The 20,151-nt window shown below is 37.2% G+C and overlaps 2 protein-coding genes across 2 annotated transcripts in view; both read right to left on the bottom strand.

Moving 5' to 3' along the window:
• The window catches only part of LOC134662043 (F-box/LRR-repeat protein 7), a 103,845-nt gene that overhangs the window by 22,646 nt on the left and 61,048 nt on the right, over window positions 1-20,151 (bottom strand). The window contains exons 2-4 of the mRNA XM_063518312.1: window positions 6,317-6,535; window positions 2,399-2,590; window positions 1,856-2,000 (exon numbers count right to left, since the gene is read on the bottom strand). Coding sequence (XP_063374382.1) covers window positions 1,856-2,000; window positions 2,399-2,590; window positions 6,317-6,526 — 547 coding nt within the window. The 5' untranslated portion in view covers window positions 6,527-6,535. The remainder of the gene's footprint in view (window positions 1-1,855; window positions 2,001-2,398; window positions 2,591-6,316; window positions 6,536-20,151) is intronic.
• LOC134653585 (uncharacterized) lies at window positions 7,249-18,743 on the bottom strand. The gene is made up of 4 exons (XM_063509291.1): window positions 18,731-18,743; window positions 9,056-9,225; window positions 7,706-8,300; window positions 7,249-7,379 (listed from the first exon to the last, which is right to left on the bottom strand). The coding sequence occupies exons 1-4, from the start codon at window positions 18,741-18,743 to the stop codon at window positions 7,249-7,251; spliced, it is 909 nt and encodes a 302-aa protein (XP_063365361.1).

Raw genomic sequence — 20,151 nt, 5'->3', positions numbered from 1 at the left:
TATACTTTTGGTTTGTTTACCTACATATATGTCCTATATGATTCCACTTGTTTAAAGTATTATTTTTGTTGAATGAAAAACATTTGTTAAATTTACAATTTTTTTTTCAAAATTTACAATTTAATTGAGAGATTCGTAGATCACACTTTGTAAAATTGAAAAATTAAAAAAAAATACTTCATGTAATTATTTTCAAAATTGCTTTCTTAGGGTTAGATATGAGGATATTAGGTATAATTTGAGGTATATTTTACAAAAAAATATTGAACGGTATTGTATCTGGAGAAGACCAAACTTGGTATGTTTTGAAAATTATTTTTATTATAATTAAAAAAAATGACTGAAATGTAATGATATGATATTTTGGAATCGGCTCAGAAAGCCCTTTCGTTTAATACCACACACGATAGGTTTCAAAACAGTTTTTTTTAAATTCCATACAAAAAAAAGATAACTCATCTCGTTTTTTTTATTTAATGGTGCCTCGGGTCAAATTGTTTCAAATGTCCTAAATATCAATCGTACCGATTTTCATACCTTTGACATCATTTGCAACATTTTACTGAATTTCTCGGTGTACTGCCAGCGCTATTAAGAAGGCGCTGAAATAAAAAAACAATTGGAAAGAAAATTTTGGGTGAACCCATATCTTCGTATAATGAATGAAGATGCAAATCATTTCAAAAGAAAATACCGGCGCGGCGCCGCAGATTTCTGCGGCGCCGCACGCCGCTCGGCGGCACCGCGCGCGGCGAAACTCACCGCTTTGCGGCACCGCGCGCGGCGCCGCGCACCGCTTTGCGGCGCCGCAGCGCGGCACCGCAAAATTTTGCGTTGCGGCGGGCGTCGCCGCAGAGCGGTTTGCGGTGCCGCAGATTTCTGCGGTGCCGCGCCGCGCGGCGGCGGCGGCGCCGCACCGCTGACATGTGGCCGGGCCCTAAGTAGGTAATTTCAAGTCGCAAAGAAGTGATGTTCATTTTCATAACGCTAGTTTGAACAGAAAAGTTTCTTATGTTCTTCCGGAGTTATTACGACCCAGAATTTTAACATTTTTTGTCAGTCTTAAATCTAACACGAGAATCGCTGAAGTTCAAGCCATTTAAATTACCTATTGTATTTGTGATTAAACTGTATGTATGTTGTATTATATTGTAAAAAAGGTAAAACCGAAATCTGTACTTTTATATCGAGTTTTGAGAGAATATTAGGTATTAATAAAATAGCGCCGATAATAATAATTAATACATCGCCGTATTCCGTATTCTACATATAACTACTTCAAATGTTATCCCTTCTAAAAGCATTCCACATGTCAAAAGTGACGTCCCTTCCGTCTGTCATTATACCTATAATGTAGGAATTTGGCTCTACTGTCTCTCTACAGCTTATTTCACCGTTTAGAAAACAAACAAACAAAAATTTAGTTATTCCATTGTTTCCTGCTTTGTTTGCATTCTCCGTTATCGACTCAGCATACTGGTGCTAATATTTGTACTATGCAGAATTAGACGGACGCTATTACATACATATTATACATATTATACGCTATGTCACGTCCCTCCAAGTGCTAACCAAGGTTCATACTACCCGTCTATACAGCAATTATGGTCAGCAAAATAAACATAAAGGGATGCTCCTGAGTGTCCTGTTCTGTAATGACTGAGTACTTTACTTAAGTACACGATTAGTGTGTAGGCAATTACCTTGCCAACGCATTGCCACTTGCACGTATCACTAATAATTCTCAAATATGTACAGATCCCTAACTACAGTTCCATCAGATCTACAGCTTAACTAAAAAGCCACAAAGAGTAAAGAGTAAGAGAGAGAGAAAGAGAGAGAGATAAAGATTTACCAGTAAGGTCGATATGCCTCAAGTCCACCAGGTCGGTGATGAGCGGCGCCAGCGCACGCGCATCCATACTACTTGAGCCGGTTACCGCTAAATGCGTTAGATTTCTGAACGTAGCGGCCAGGAGCTGTGCGCCTGCTGCTGTCACCTGTAATAGGACATAATTAAATGAAAAAACCTTCAAGATAACTTAACAAAGGAAAGAGAAGAATTGCTAAGTTTTACTGAGGTTATTTAGCCGCTATGTCTTGCTTAAATAGTATGATTCCATCAACTATTTAACTGCCTCGCTTAGATGCTGTGCATTTCGAGTCAATGTTATGACCATCTGTTTCACATGTTAACCCTAAATGTGAGAAACACTGGCTTTCAACTTCTACCAACGCCTAATACTTACCACAGAACTCTTCACACTCCCCAAGGCCAAACCCTCGCGCCTGCAAATCGAGCGGCGACTTTTAACGGTCTGGTGGCTCTGGTCTTCTTCACACCTCAGGCCTGGCAGTCAACGATATCATTTTCCGGGTATTACCAACGCATACTCACCACAGAATTCTTCGCCCGCCACTCCCTGACTCCATTGACGCAAGGCCCCGCCCTCGCCCCGGCACATCGGGCCGCCACCTCCAACGGCCCGGCCGCTCTGATCTTCTTCCAAACCTCGGGCCTGGCAGTCAGGCGCGAGATCAGTCGCGCCCAGCGTCGACACACGCGCGACATGCGGCAGAGGTCTGATACCTGAAATGTCATTGGTGTTGGTTATAATTAGTCATAAGTTAAACGGTATCTGTATCTGTACGAAGAGCGAAACAATATTTAATAGGTTAAAATCTAGATTCGAAAGTTCATAACAATTAATTAAAAATTAAAAAACACGACTGCAGTTTAAAAGCGAACTGAAAAGCTAGAAATAATTTTTAGTTATGTTAGGTACTCAACTTAATGAATGTAAAATAGAATATAAGTGTTCAGTCAGGGTAATAAACAGCAATCGGAAAAGTTTAGGCTCATTTAGGATCGTGACTGTACCTGCATATTTTATTTCGATTGCAGTCGGGGACCTGTGAATGAGAAAATTTCAATATATCAAGGTCCCCGACTGCAATCGAAATAAAATATGCAGGTACAGTCACGATCCTAAATGAGCCTAAACTTTTCCGATTGCTGTTTATTACCCTGACTGAACACTTATATTCTATTTTACATTCATTAAGTTGAGTACCTAACATAACTAAAAATTATTTCTAGCTTTTCAGTTCGCTTTTAAACTGCAGTCGTGTTTTTTAATTTTTAATTAATTTATTTTATTTTATACATTTTAGTGACCATACAAACCAGCCAAATTTTTTATGATTTAAGACAATTTAGTTTCTTCAAGGAGATTTCATCACGTTGATCTTTGATATGTTAGCATAAAACGTGCTTAAAAACCTAACTAGGTCTGACACAAAAACCAGACGTATTGTAAAGTGCTATATGGCTTAATATCTCTGCAACTACATAATTATTTCCTATTAGTTGGCTTTCGGCCTTCGCAATTAAGATACTTGGGGAAGCTGCAGAAAGCGTGCACCTTTATTACGCTCCGGGCCTTCGGCCCTACGCGAAGTTCGGCCTTAGGCCTTCGCAATTAAGATACTTGAGGAAGCTGCAGAAAGCGTGCACCTTTCTTACGCTCCGGGCCTTCGGCCCTACGCGAAGCTCGGCCTTCGGCTTTCGTAATTAAGAAACTTGAGGAAGTTGCAGAGAGCGTGCACCTTTCTTACCGCCCGGGCCTTCGGCCCTACGCGAAGCTCGGCCTTCGGCCTTCGCAATTAAGATACTTGGGGAAGCTGCAGAAAGCGTGCAGCTTTCTTACGCTCCGGGCCTTTGGCCCTACGCGAAGCTCGGCCTTCGGCCTTCGCAATTAAGATACTTGGGAAAGCTGCAGAAAGCATGCAGCTTTCTTATGCCCCGGGCCTACGGCCCTACGCGAGCTCGGCCTTCGGCCTTCGCAATTAAGAAATTTGGGGAAGCTGCAGAAAGCGTGCACCTTTCTTACGCTCCGGGCCTTCGGCCCTACGCGAAGCTCGGCCTTCGACCTTCGCAATTAAGATACATTGGGGAAGCTGCAGAAAGCGTGCAGCTTTCCTACGCTCCGGGCCTTCGGCCCTACGCGAAGCTCGGCCTTCGGCTTTCGTAATTAAGAAACTTGAGGAAGCTGCAGAGAGCGTGCACCTTTCTTACGCTCCGAGCCTTCGGCCCTACGCGAAGCTCGGCCTTCGACCTTCGCAAATAAAAGACTTGGGGAAGCTGCAGAATGCGTGGTGCTTTCTTACGCTTCGGGCCTTCCGCCCTACGCGAAGCTCGGCCTTCGGCCTTCGCAATTAAGATACTTGGGGAAGCTAAAGAAAGCATGCACCTTTCTTACGCTCCAGGCCTTCGGCCCTACGCGAAGCTCGGCCTTCGGCCTTCGCAATTAAGATACTTGGGGAAGCTGCAGAAAGCGTGCACCTTTCTTACGCTCCGGGCCTTCGTCCCTACGCAAAGCTCGGCCTTCGGCTTTCGTAATTAAGAAACTTGAGGAAGCTGCAGAGAGCGTGCACCTTTCTTACGCTCCGAGCCTTCGGCCCTACGCGAAGCTCGGCCTTCGACCTTCGCAAATAAAAGACTTGGGGAAGCTGCAGAATGCGTGGTGCTTTCTTACGCTTCGGGCCTTCCGCCCTACGCGAAGCTCGGCCTTCGGCCTTCGCAATTAAGATACTTGGGGAAGCTAAAGAAAGCATGCACCTTTCTTACGCTCCAGGCCTTCGGCCCTACGCGAAGCTCGGCCTTCGGCCTTCGCAATTAAGATACTTGGGGAAGCTGCAGAGAGCGTGCACCTTTCTTACGCTCCGGGCCTTCGGCCCTACGCAAAGCTCGGCCTTCGGCCTTCGCAATTAGGATACTTGGGGAAGTTACAGGAAGCACGCACCTGCCTTACGCTTCGGACCGTCGGCCCTATGCGGAGTTCGGCCTTCGGCCTTCGTAATTAAAATACTCAGGGAAGTTGCAGGAAGAGCCCACCTGTCTTAAGTTTTACTTACGTACGTACTACGTACGGACACAGACTACAGAATGAGAGATGAATATCATTATCTCATTCTAACAAATATTAGCTTTGTCCCTACTTACGTAAGTAAAACTTACAAGTGTATCTCGGGGCTTTATATAAAAAATACGTATAAAAATATACGGTTATAATGACACTTTCACACTTTGTTCCGTCAAAGTCGGTGCAGAGTTGTATCTGAAGACGGGCTCTACAATCTCAGACTCTCTACAAAGAACTTATTTATACTTTTCTATTTCCTTAGCGCAATTTAGAACATATTGGCTTGGTTTCAAAACAAGTAAAATATGATTAATATAATACCTATGTATATTTTTTTTTTTATGATCAGCGGTCAAACCACTTCCTTTTAATATCCCAACAATAGGATAATATTTGGTTTTATGAGATTAGCTTTTCTTAATAAATTTTGAAAATTCTTACTTTCTTAAAATTGGACTTGAACCCTCATATTGTATATATATTATTGATCGTCTTTCAAAGCGCTTTATTTTGATGCCCTTCTCGATGGGTTTGCATGATATTTTTTTCTTAAGGTTGCGTAATATCGCGTATTAAGTCCGCCATATTGATTTTGTAATGACGTCACATAGCCTATGTCACCCGGGATAACGTAAGGATTCTAATGATATATCATACATCTAAATCGGTTAAGGCATTCTGAAGTTATCGTGGAATAAAGAAACTCACATACATATATACATACAAACATGAACGCTGAAAACAATACACTCTTTTTTTTGGGCAGTCGTGTAAAAACCTATAAAAAGACTATTAAAAGAGAGTGAAAAGTAAATCTTGGCAGTTTGGCAAACATTTGATCATTCATATACCTCTTATATTAAGTAGGTACAATACGTTTTTAAAGTAATAATTAACTGCGCTTACAATAAAGATTTTTATGTTTCTATATCAACTGCAATATCACGCTGTAAACAAAGGATACAAATATAGATGCCGGTTCTATTTAACTTTAAAGCATCATAAAAGCGTATCAATATTAATATTTTACAGAAATAAGCAGGATTTTACAATGTATTTTTTCCATTTGCTGACCTCAGGTCACACGGTTGTATTTTAGTAGGTTTACTGGATACCTTTTCGAAAAAATCCGCCTTTAGTACGTTAAGGATTTTTTGCAAAAGTTGTTATATAAATAGACTCTACAATATACTTAAGTAGGTATGTAATACTAACAAATGAACTACTAATGCCTTCCGCCGTCATACCTTCTGCTCTTAGGGAGTTTAAAGTTTACTACACTAGATCCAGTACGCAGGTATCTATACGAGCTGCTAGGATAGGATAGTCCTGGTATAACCTTGGCCCGTTCAGAACCAGTAGCTAGAGACAGTGCAGTGTTCAAAACCCACCTCTAAATGCGACAGTATCTTCAACCAAATAGCATCACTGAGGGTGTTATCCCTTCTTCTTCTTGGCGGTCCACAGTCAGCTAACGTGTGATAGCCCTGGTCCAAGCTCAGCTCGCTCAGGTCGGCGGCGAGCGACAGAGCTGGCTCGGGCGGCGGCGGGGGCCGCCGGCGCGCGCCGCCGCACACGCCGGGCCCAGAACAGCTGGACATCGTGAGACCCTGGTAACAAATGACGAAATTTAGTTTAGTTTTACTATAACGTTTCTTATATCAGGAACTTTACATAACATAATAACTGGCCTATACCTACAATAACTGGCAATGCAGTGACTAATGCTCGAGGCGTGGTATGATATGATATGATATGCCATTTCGCGACTTTCCTCTGTTTTTTCAGCAAGTTTACCCTCTTTTTATGTTTGTTAACATGTAATCAGAGATGGGCAAAATTTATTCGAATGAAAATAACAAAATTTTTCGCGAATGACGAATAAAAATGTCGGATGATTATTCTTATTTGAATAAATTATTCGTCGAATAATTCATCCGCGAATAATTTTTTCGTCGAATGAATTGCCACGAATAATTTGTTTATTGGAATACCTTATAAACTTTTCACGGTTTCGAAAGATTTGGCAACTGTGATGTGCGATACAACTATGTACGTGCAAGTCCTATAACTACCTAAATAGTTACTGTAAATATAAATTACGCGTTGTGAGATTCGCTCTGAAGCAAACAACTGCTAAGAAAATTTGGTTTTCTCACTCTTTTAGTATATAGCACTCTCTTTCTGGGTCTCGCTAGAAAGTTACTAATATAACTTTGTGTGTGAATAATTTATTGTTCACGCTAATCCTTTGTTTATTATACTACCTGGGCTTATCCTTTAATCCTTAACAATCTTTAACTTGTCGGACCAAATCAATCAATCAATTTTTGTGTATTATGGCTCCATCAGGGCTTGATGATTCCGCCAGTGTCGAGGTTGGATAACACACGGCCAGTACGATAAAGATCGTCGGTGATGTATAGACGGTGTTCGGTAGAGTATCCATCCACCCTACAAACAAACATAAGCAATTCAACCTACGGACAACACAACTACTTCCAATTGTTAAAGACGTCACAAACCAGACAACGTTTATTGTATATATATATTATTAAGGTTATTATAACGTTTACTAGACCCTTCACCTGTCAGAATGCTCATAATTCACAGTTTGAACTCATTCTTAGTTAGGAATTTATTTAAAATACCACCAAATGTGGTATAAACTAGGGTTAGCAGGAAGTTAATATTTATAGGACGGCTTATCTCACGTGGGAGAAAATCATATATTGGATAACGTATTAAGGGGCATTCCAGAAGTATATGGTTAGTGGTACCTTCGTCCAGTCCACACTCACAGATAGAGCTATCCCTTATTCGGCTCTTGGCCAGGCGCACTGGCGAACAAATATGTCCAAGTCGTAATCTGATAATATTCGAGGTAACAACATTAGAATAGCCTTTGTGCTTGAAAAACCAGGGTTTAGGAGGGATATTTGGCTGTAAGTTACCGTAATGTTGACCCTTGGCTCTACGTGAGAGCTGCCATAATTTATTCCATTTTTCAAATAGAAGACATCTTATCGAAGATCTTATGTCGCGAGTAAAGCATTTTTGGTCAGAAGCGAAGCTCTGGTGTATGGCAGCTTTAGCACATTGGTCCACGACCTCGTTGCCCGTTATGCCTGAATGGCTAGGGATCCATGCCAACACTACTTGCAAATTGGCATCATGGCATTCTCTAAGTTTATCTTTTATTTTTAAGGTTAGGAAGAAGTTATCCTTGGAGTGAAATGGTAGTCTCTTCAGGTCCTGTAGGCAGCTCAGAGAATCAGTCAAGATTATACTTTTGTCTTGATTGTGCGATTTAATGTAGGTGATAGCTTCATATAGAGCGACTGCTTCGCCAGTAAATATTGAGGCTTGTGGAGGCTTTTATTATTGAGTACTATTTTATATTTTGGGATCCATACCGCTGATCCTACGGATTCTCTTGGGTTTATTTTAGAGGCATCTGTGTAGACCTGTAGCCATCCCTTAAATTGTCTGTCCATAATTTGGTTAAATACAGTGTTTGCATTGGGTGTTTTTTTAGAAATTCCCAAGTCTAGGACGACTGTGGGTTGAAAAACTAAAGTGTCGTAATTAAAGCAGAATATTTGATTCTTGTCAAATTGGTAATAATTTATATTGCAATACTTTTTGTAAGCTTTAATTAATGGGGGGAGTTCTTTATTTTTCCAGTACTTAGAGACAGGAGATATATCCAGTAGGGCTTTACATTTTGCTAACAGTGGATGATTCTCATATTGTGTTATATTTATGAAAAATCTGTCGGCCAAATACTGTCTGCGCAATATAAGAGGGGGATCTAGACATTCCACTTGCAGAGCATTTGTTGGAGATGACCTAATTGCACCAGTCACAATTCTCAGGCACTTAGCCTGGATTCTATCCAGTTTGCCCAGTGCTTTCATATTACAGGGTTCCAAAATGAAACTAGCATAGTCAAAGTGGCTTTGAACTATAGCATTATATAGAATTTTCTGGGTGTACGGATGAGCCCCCCAGCGTACGCCAGACAGTGAGCGCATAGCATTAATACTTATTTCGCATTTTTTTGCAATATAGTCCAGATGGGGTTTACCAGTCATTTTAGAATCGAGCAGAACTCCCAGAAATTTAACCGAGTTAACAATTTCAATTTCTTGCCCCTCCAAGGAGAGTTCTATAGGTGGAATGTTTTTTTTGCGAGTGAATACTACAGCTTTACATTTGGGGACGGATAGGGTAAGTCCATGAGCTTCAAGGTAATCTCTTAGGTAGAACAGGGCCGAGGCCAATCGGGACGAGCAGTCTGCAAAAGATGAGGAGTTCTTGTATAGGACTATATCGTCCGCATATTGCAAAATATTACAGAAGGAGTCTACCGTGGGTTTTAGACCAAATTTACAGTAAAAGCGAGTCATATTAAACGTGTTATTATTCGTGTTGTTTATTTGAATGGAATAAGCTAATAAACTTAAATATTTTTCGTGGATTTATTCGAATGAAATAACGAATAAATCATTCGTCATTTGAAAAGTGGTCGGATGATTTATCCGCGGATAAATTATTCGCGAATAAATAATCCGCGAATAAATCATTCGCGAATAAATCATCCGCGAATAAATTAAATGAATGAATTGAATTGAATGTGAATTATTGTTTATTCGAATGATTATTCCGATAAAAGTTTATTCGAATGATGCCCATCTCTGCCACTGACTTAATATAAAAGAAATAGACACGCAAAGCAGAACAAAAACGTCAAGAAATGTGGATCCCAATGACGTTTCGCACCATTTGCATTGATGATAAAAACATTAAAAACGCTTACGTAAATTTTGAGTCAAGATAAATGTTTCGTACAGAAAAGAGCTTAATGTCGTAAGCATTAAGTGTCAAATTTGCAAACATAAGTACCAACACTGTTAAAAAATTTAGTCCGATGGCACTAAACGTAACGTATTTACGTCAAACAACGTCAAACGAGAATAATGAACGAATGGAGTCACTTTGGTACACTTTAATATGTATTACTGTACAGGAAAATATTAAAATTGAAGTAATAAATAAAACAAATTTAATTTAATCGGGAGCTCAAATAAAATTAATTCGTGGTTCAAATTCAAACAAATTAAATTTTTAATTCGTAAGTATACGTCTTTAGTTTTAGTTTAGTTTATGCAACAGTGATATAAACGTCTCGTTCGTAACTACGTCTCGTTTTGTAACTTCGACCCTTGAATTTTAAGAACCAATTATGAGCTGTTGCATACATAACTTTTTCTATGACAGCTGCAGCAAAAAAAAAAAAAAAAAAAAAAAAAAAAAAAAAAAAAAAAAAAAGACTATGACAGCTGCAGCAAAAAAAAAAGAGTTATTATTAAAAAAAAAGAGTTATTATTAAAAAAAAAAGAGTTATTATTTAAAAAAAATTGAGTTATTATTTAAAAAAAAAAGAGTTATTATTGTAAATGAAAACATACCTCTTTCAATCAAGATGATCGGAACTTGTATCTTTAAAAAAAATAAATCAGTTGTATTATACTCATAAGATGACTGCTAGCAGTCATCTTATGAGCCTATAGACAAAGCATTCAAATGACATTGCTTTAGATATCACTGTCAGTCATTTAATTGACACATTTAAGTGCTGGAGTAGAAAAAATACTAATTTCCTTGAAATAAATTCTACTTATTAAATAACTGTGTATTTAAGATCTACATTTACTCATAGCACGGGTGCACGGGGACATTTAGATACTGATTGGATTTTTTTTATAAAGTCTACCTATACTTTATAAAAAAAAATCCTGTGGTTGTCACTGTGTTCCGACAGGTTTAGCATTTACAGTTAGTCGATATAAGCCCTTATTGGTGGTGTATATGTCGGAAACAGGGAAATGGGCCAAACACACAAGTGCCGTTTTGCCTTGTTTAAAACTGCATCACCCCTATCTCTTGCTATAATTAAATAGCAGTCCACTTTGCACGTCGCATAGGTTTTCTTGGAAATCTTCAATTTAAACATAATATTATTTCTTATGAATTCCATATAAAAATATAAAAAAATATTACCTCACATCGACTCAATAGAATTTTGTTCCTTGACATCCCTTCTTTGGTACTAACAAATTAATTTATTCAAAACCATAAAATTACCACCAGATTACATAAATTATGTAATGCTATCCAAAGAACTAACCGAAAGAAATACATTCCATCCTTTTTCCTTGTTTTATCATTGTTATTTTTACATATTTTAACGGCATATTTCGTAATTGTTGACAACTTCACATTTGAGCGTTTCAAACAAGACTAAACGAAAAAGTAATGCATGATCTGTTTTGACATCACTTTTGTGGGGCCATTTTTGGCGGCTGATTGGGTATCCAGTTCTTTATACTATATCAATGATCTCTGCTCGTAATATACTTTTATTTTTTGCTACTTACCTACTTTTTAGGGTTCCGTAGCCAAATGGCAAAAAACGGAACCCTTATGGATTCGTCATGTCCGTCTGTCTGTCCGTCCGTATATCACAGCCACTTTTTTCCGAAACTATAAGAACTATACTGTTGAAACTTGGTACGTAGATGTATTCTGTGAACTGCATTAAGATTTTCACACAAAAATAGAAAAAAAAAAAACAATAAATTTTGGGGGTTCCCTATACTTAGAACTGAAACTCAATTTTCTTTTTCATCGATCCCATACGTGTATCTATGGATAGGTCTTCAAAAATGATATTGAGGTTTCTAATATAATTTTTTTCTAAACTGAATAGTTTGCGCGAGAGACAATTCCAAAGTGGTAAAATGTGTCCCCCCCCCCCTGTAACTTCTAAAATAACAGAATGATAAAACTAACGAAAATATATGATGTACATTACCATGCAAACTTCCACCAAAAATTGGTTTGAACGAGATCTAGTAAGTAGTTTTTTTTTTATTCGTCATAGATCCCCTAAATACGGAACCCTTCATGGGCGAGTCCGACTCGCACTTGCCCGCTTTTTTACATATTTGTACATTTCGAAAAAGTACCTTATTAAAAAAGAACCGTGGTTTTTAAAATAAAAATACGAGATTCGGACACAAAACACTCTTCTCTCTATTAGTGAAGTGGGCTTTGGAAAGAAAGAAACCCTATTTCTTAGTGGACTGAGTGGTCGTAATCAATCAAAAAACAATTAAAAGGACAAACTACTAGATAGATAGCTTTAGGTAATAGTACGGATCCTAAAAAAACACGATAGTTTTTTAAAGGGACAAATTCCTGGGAGTAATTAATGCCCATAACGAAGTACGTGTAAAAACAGTTACATTTCAATTTCATGGGTGAGCGCTGATAAAGTAGGAATGTAGGTACTTAGATCAGTGTTTCGCGAATTATTTTGAGGTATGCAACTAAACCATTTACTGTTATTTAAAGCTAGTCCAACTACTCCAACTTAACTTCATCATTTTAACCATTAACATTTTCAATTAGCATTCACCAGTTTCCTTCGTTAATTTTATTAGACTTAGTAATGACCATGTTAGTGCTTTTTTTAACGACCGAAAAGTCACTACAAGTAATGAGATTACTGACCGAGCGCTTCACGTTGAACAAACCAGTATAAAAGACAACCCTATATCAGTTAAATCTATTCGGGATCGCAGGTCACAGATATCTTGGTTCATTAGAGGTGAAGGAAATGCAAGGGCAGCTTGTACACGTCCGGACCTTTAGCGCCAGCGCCAAAGGAAAGCGGTGAAAACCTGGCTTAGGCGCAGTTCTAGAAAGTACCTACAGCCATGTCTATTAACATTCATGCCATAGCTATTTAACAGTATACTTTAGTTACGGACAATCCTAAGATTATATAGATTGAAATGCGTGAATAATTCACTTTAATGAACCTAGAAAGGCGTATTGGCGTACCTAGGTGGTACTGGTACCTAATTGAGTTTTCTAAAGTATCAACAGCGCAGCTAATAAAGTAATAAGCTATAACCAACCCATCTAAAACACGTATCCAATCCAATATTGAGTTTCATACGAGTTTTGTTTATTTCAGGATGCTGACTATTTTCGCTAGGATTCTGGTTTCGGCTGTCTTTTTATTAGTTTTTTTAGTCTAGTCCATCACAGTTTGTAGTTCGATGCTTGCAGTTATCTTTACATTTTTTTTCTGACGGGCGTACAGGGAATACTCGTAACTGCGAAGTTCCAATCAAATTATTTTTTTAATGCTAACGCTGTTTTAGAGAGCACGTTACGCTTTTAACCGGTAGTCATAATCTTGTATGTATGTATGTCACTTTATTGCACATAAACAAATTTACACAATAAATCTTCATCGCGTTGTCCCGGCTTATTGCTACGGCTCGCGGGAGCCTGGGATCCGCTTGGCAACTAATTCCAAGAATCACGTGGGCTACTAGTTCTAACCAAATCGACTGCCATTTGACCTTCCAACCCAGACACACTAGGCCTTATTAAGAATACAACAATGACTATCCGTTTTCTTTTATTAATCTTCTTAGTAGGTAGCTATATTCTTGAGGATATTTTAACAAAAGTAAAGACGAAGTTTTAAATAACTGATCAATAAAACTTATAGACCAAGAAAATACATTAACATATAATAACTAGGTCCACATTAATTATTAATCGAGAGTGTCGAATGAATTTCCTAAAGGGAATAAACATGAGATATAAATTGCGCAAGTTTTTCAACAGGCTCATGTTTATAGAGGAGTATAATTGCGGGTCCCATAGCATCGCTGACCTTATTCTACCATTAAACCTCACAATGGACGTATAAATCAAACTAGTTTGTCATTCGACATGTCGCGTCTGTCGCGGTGCATACAATAAACAGTATTTTAACTTTTAGCGTAGGTTTAGTTGTTTAAAGACTTGTTTGTAGAGTTTAGGCTTCATAAAGTTGACATAATACCTAACAGTTTTTCAATATAGTGAATTATATTATTTGTTTATTCGAAACGGTTTTAATCACGAGACCCAGTGTTTTAATTAACGTGGTATATACCTATGTAGGTGGAACGTATGTAATATGCATATAAAGTAAGTTAATAATTCACGCTTTTAAGGGTGTTTAAATACGAGTTTTTACGTTACAAATACATTGTAAATTAAATCAGATGATTATAGGTCTTGTAATAAAATACGTACAAATAGTATGCCTAAGTAGATACTTACGCAGTTGTACTTATAGACCCAACCATTATAATGAGTACCTACTTATACCTATTTAAAGACACGCTTACTCAATACTCAACTCGTTCTTACTAGAGAGAAACACTTAGGTATATTCAGAAATGTGAAAATGATACCAATTTATTTCAATATCAGTACATCGCCCTCACACACACATTGCAATAAGATGCACAAAAATGTAAATTCTTAACTTTTGAATTATGAAAATTTATAGTTTATACTAAAACTTGGTAATTTCATAAAATAAATACATGCCTGCAAACGACTTTTAACTCAGGAAAACATTATAAGATTCTGAATAAGCCCTCAGGTTTTATAATGTCCATTTTCGTTTCGCATAATAAACCGAATGAACTAGAACACTAACTTGTAAAAACTACATGATGTCTGCATAAACTGATACCTTCGCTCGTTTTACGAGCTTGAAATACGGCTCATTATAATTTAACTGTGCTTCTGTCATATGATACGTAGAATATTGGACAACCTACAATAAGCGAATATCACGTTTAAAGCTTTAGAAATAAAGTTGCAGTTTAAAAAGGCTTTGAAGCTTGAAACAAATAGGTATTTAGATTCGCAGCTGGTCTAACTGGATTCTTGAGGTTTTTGCAGGTTCTTATAGTATATATACGAGCCATAAGGCTGTCAATGACGAAATTACGTGCTTACTAATTCAATTGGTCTATAGATACTTAGATACTTTAGGGCTTCGGAGCTGTAAGTAAAATGGCAAATAATTTCATGTACTTTCGTCATCTCTGCCTATACATCTGTCTATTAGTCTGTCCGTGCGTATATCATAAGCATTTTACTAATAAACCATACCTATCAAAAAATAAGAATGTGATAGGATATTTCTTTTATAGCCCGCTAATTTATTTTGTACACATATTTAAATGGGAGCCTTTTTTAACTGCGATATTAGAGTGTCAATTCAATAACTTGGTACTTATAGCAAGTTATTTATGTATAATAACTTGCATTTTTATATAATATTTTTGCAAATAATCGCTACTAAAGGACGCCAATCACGGAATAAGTCAACAGGCATACATGCACTTAGACAGTTACGAGTATTATTTAGTGATCAATATTGCCTTTATGCCTCATAAAAGGTTAAACATATACTTACCCAAAACCCATTTAATAAACAGGTGTAAAGGTTTTAATTCGATAACTTTTTAATAACTCAAAATTTGCAAATTGTTATATGACGGTATCGCTATGTAGAATGTTCAAACTTGCATAGTTTAGTTCATAATTGCGAGCTAAATTTGCCTGCAACTACCACACCTACTCAATTTTAAAGCGATTGAAATTGTTCGAACTCTGAATTACGCCGATGGATATACATATCAATATTTAACTCTAATTTTTCACTCAACTTTCCTATTTAGACGATTCAATTTAGGTATTTTCCATACTAAGTCAGTGGGGCTACCGCGAAAACCGAATTTCGCAAATTGCGGGAATCTTTCTCTTTTACTCCAATGAAGGCGTAATTAGAGTGACAGAGAAAAATGCCCGCAATTTGCGAAATTCGGTTTTCGCGGTAGCCCCTGTAAAATGCAGCTTGAAATCGAGTAGGTACCTACATTCCATTGTGCTCCCGCCCACTCTATCGCCGGCGCCTTGATATTGCACGCCGATAACCACGGTTATATTCAACACATTTTAATTATAGCTTGTGATATTGCCGCCGTATACTGGCGGTGAAGTCGGCTAATTAAGCCAAATGTTGTAGCATCTATTTGTTTGCTTTATATTCCTTTAAAAGGTTTAGAAGAAGGAAGAAGCATTCTGTCGAATCCTTCTGGTTACTATACAGTGTGGAAAGTTAACTCGGGCCCTGGAGGGAAACTACCTTAAATCCTTGAGCTAGCTCATTTTACTTAAAGGAGACATTCCTTTATTTTTAAAAAGAAACAAAACTGCATTCAAAGATTTTCTAAAACTCGCTTGCCTCGCCCGGGACTCGAACCAACTAAAATTAAAAAAAACACACACACCCTATTTTATTATACTAATCGATAGTATTAATATTCAGGATAAAATTTCTCTAACAAACATTTGGTCTTAAAAATAAAAACAATCGTTAAATCTAACATTAACTTTATTTTACTATCAATTTGTTACACTTAAATTATTTAACTGATAAATTGTTCGAAATGAGCCCCGTGGTTCCGTCTACACAAAATTAGTCGCCGTTGAAATTCATTTCTTGTAGCCTTCATCAAAGTGTTGTGGTCCTAATAACATTTTCTACCGCAATCCTTAGCTCTTGAACGGTTTCATAGCAAGTTTCATAAATAACATTTTTTACATGACCCCATAAAAAGAAGTCCATGGGCGTCAGGTCTGGACTTCTTGCAGGCCATCTAATCGTCCCGTTTGTACCTATCCAGGTATTGAAATGTTCATTGAGGTAAGCCCTGGCAATTCTGCTGTTGTGGGCAGGTGCACCATCTTGTTGAAAAGTGATATTATTTCGTACCTCTTCTGGTAGAAGGTTTAATTGATTTTGTAGAAGCTCCAATATTTCAATGTATTTTGCTGCATTCAGATGTCCTTCGTAAATGTGCACCAAAACAACCATATTACTTTTGATTCCACACCAAACATTAAACGAAAATCTGACCTGATTGTTCGTTTCACGGACACGGAATGGATTTTGACGACACCAGTAATGATTGTTATGAGAGAGATAACAGAATTGTTACGTGTCTTTTACTTGTTAAAAGTGAACAGTAACCAAATGTTTGTTAGAGAAATTTTATCCTAAGTATTAATACTATCGATTAGTATAATAAAATAGAGAGTGTGTGTTTTTTTAAATTTTAGTTGGTTCGAGTCCCGGGCGAGGCAAGCGAGATTTAGAAAATCTTTAAATGCAGTTTTGTTTCTTTTTCAAAATAAAGGAATGTCTCCTTTAAGTAAAATGAGCTAGCTCAAGGATTTAAGGTAGTTTCCCTCCAGGGCCCGAGTTAACTTTCCACACTGTATACCTACATATATCAGTGGCAAATGCCCAAACACTGGAATTCCCAATGTATTGCCTAAAATGATAATTGAGGAGCTTATTATTCTGGATTTGGAAAAAATATCCCTGCTCCGACTATGCTACTATTTATCTTCTGTAAAACCACAATTTTTGTAAAAAGTTTTAGGCATATCAACGTTTTCCCATTAAACATACCTATATGCTAAAATATGTCCAGCCACCGATTTCACGTCAGGACAAAATAAGCAAATGACACAAAATTTATATAAGGAGTAAGGGATATTTAAACGACTTGAATAGGGTCCCCAGATCCGTGCGTGGCAGGCATCAAGGACTATATTACCTGTTGACGAGATTTAGCTCCACTTCTGATCTTTAGTCTAGCCGGAGTTGGTAATCAAAAGCCTTTGGTAAACTCTCAACAGCTTACCTCGATATTTAGGCTGTTCTAACTTTTTGCCAAATAAATACGATATTATTTTTTTACAAATAATTTCATACTTTCTTTTTCAATTGTTTGTTCTTTTTGTATATATTACTAGTATTATTTCTTTTTAGTCTCTCATCAAGTCATCATAAGAACCAGATGAACAGTACACCCCTTTTCCCCTACAATATATTACATCAAAACAAAGTAGCGGCTCACAAAATACACCTACGTTCCAAATTTCATTAAGAATAAAATCGCTGCAACATACGGAATACCCAACAGACGGACATACGGACGGATAGACAGACGGACATGACGAAACTGTAAGGGTTCCGTTTTTGCCATTTTGGCTACTGAGCCCGTAAAATGCCATGTAGGTACCTATATTGGTTTGCCTGATTGTTCCGTTCGCTTACTTATTCTATAAGCGGTTGGAATAACTATCACTTCGCAATTGAGGCATATAAGTCTACTGTATTGGTGGTGACGTGGCCCTTCCGGCCACGTTACCAATCTTCTCCCAACAAGAGCAGTCGCTGGTCACAAGGTCGACCAAACTGCATACTAATAAAAAAAAAAAGTCTACTGTAAGTCTATTCCTCTCCCTCATTACCAGACTAAATCGAATCGTGCATTTTTCTGGCTTACCCACCGAACAGCGAACGTATAGTGTTCGTTCTATATATGATATGACGTCAATAATATACTCGTAGTTAGCAAAATTAAATAGAAATGTAATAACTGACTGACAGAACACATGTTTACTATGTAAACATGAATACAATGTAGTGTCATAACTAATTATATAGGAAATTACTTAATCTCCCACTATTATCAGTCCACACAATGATGCAATTACGCCTTTTACGGAATTCGTTAACGTAAGAGCAGGTTCCTTGAGAAAATGCTATTACAAAAAGATCACTATGATTTTTCTATGGAAATTGTTTACGCAAAACTAGTTCGCCCTGAGGCCATGCTAGCGGTTCTTTATATCTTAGCTTGAAATCTTAGATTCCAGTTTGACTAGATCTTTTAATCATTATTTTTATAAATTACAGGTACTTTCAACGCAAAGTCTTGTCAACATGACAAAATTGAAAATGTAGACACGACACGATTTTTAGGCTTATTAATAGATGATAGTCAACTTACCTGGAAACCTCATGTTGCTGAAATATGTAAACAACTAAACAAATCTGCTTATGCACTTTTTAAACTATCAAAAATAGTAAATCAAGATACAGTTCTGTCAGCCTATCATGGACTTGTAGTCTCAAGACTCCGATATGGGATTATATTCTGGGGTAACTCAGTCGATAGGGAAAATGTACTTATAGCCCAAAAACGGTGTGTAAGAGCAATGTGCGGGAAAAAACCCGGAGAAAGCAGTGTTCCGTTATTCAAAGTAATGAAAATTTTAACATTTCCGTGTATCTATATCTTAGAAATGGCAGTATTTGTTAAATGCAACTCTAATTTGTTCACTAAAGTCTCAGAGTACCGCAAATATCCAACGCGATCACAATATGACCAAAAGTTGCACAATGAGCCACAGAACACCACATTGATGCGGAAAAGCATTTTTGGAATGGCAACCAGAATATATAATAAAATTCCTGATTGTTTAAAAACATTACCACTATCACAATTTAAAAAACAACTGACTGCACTATTAATCGAAAAATGTTATTATAAAATAAGCGATTATTTGAATGAAAATTAAATGCATGTATAAATTTTATTTCTTAAGTATAATTATATCCTAATTTTTGTCACATGTTCTAATGATTAATATTTAATTTACAAATTGTAAATTTTGAAATAATGCATGGTTTATGTTTATAAGTAGTATAGTATTTGTACGCCACTATTGGCAGAGCATGGTGAGACTACCAAACTATAATGTAAGACCATTCATTGTACCTGTGTTTTCACAAATAAAGAATCTCTCTCTCTCTCTCTCTCTCTCTCTCTCAACAGCTTATAATTTAGGGATATTTTACAAAATTCCCTCTGATTAATGTAGAGGAAGACTTAAATTTAAGATACTTCGGATAAAAGATAGAATTAGTGACGGCGACGAGGAGTTATTTACATCTCATTAAACTTCCAAGAAGATAACTGCTAAATCTCGCCATCCATTCCTTTTGATTAAACGGGTAATCTTTAGTTTTCTGCTACTGACGTAGAAGTTTTAGTTTTCTTTTGCTCTTGTCTCACTTTACTATCTCGTTAATTTAAGTGCTACTTTTACACTAAATGGCTCTTAATTATCCATTACCTATTCTATCTGCTATAAAATGTAGTAGTAGCACAGAATAACATCTAAAGCAATTTTATAAAGCTCTTAAGTGTTTTAAGATGACAATATCTGTGGAGAATTCCTGTAAGGTATCCTTCTGTGCAATAAAGGTTAAATAAAATAATTAAAGAAATAATATTTTCGATGGCTGAAACAATTTCAGTTCTGTCCGTGGAAACTCAATACCTATCACGTCCAAGGAATCTTAAATGGCCTTCAATCAAACCCGAGATTGGGGCCGAGCCTTAGATCGTTGAAGCGACGTATGAAA

The sequence above is a fragment of the Cydia amplana genome, chromosome 1, assembly GCF_948474715.1.
Source record: "Cydia amplana chromosome 1, ilCydAmpl1.1, whole genome shotgun sequence".
Classification (NCBI taxonomy): domain Eukaryota; kingdom Metazoa; phylum Arthropoda; class Insecta; order Lepidoptera; family Tortricidae; genus Cydia; species Cydia amplana.
The sequence above is the reverse complement of the archived record's forward strand: the minus strand, read 5'-3'. Positions and strand labels throughout refer to the sequence as shown.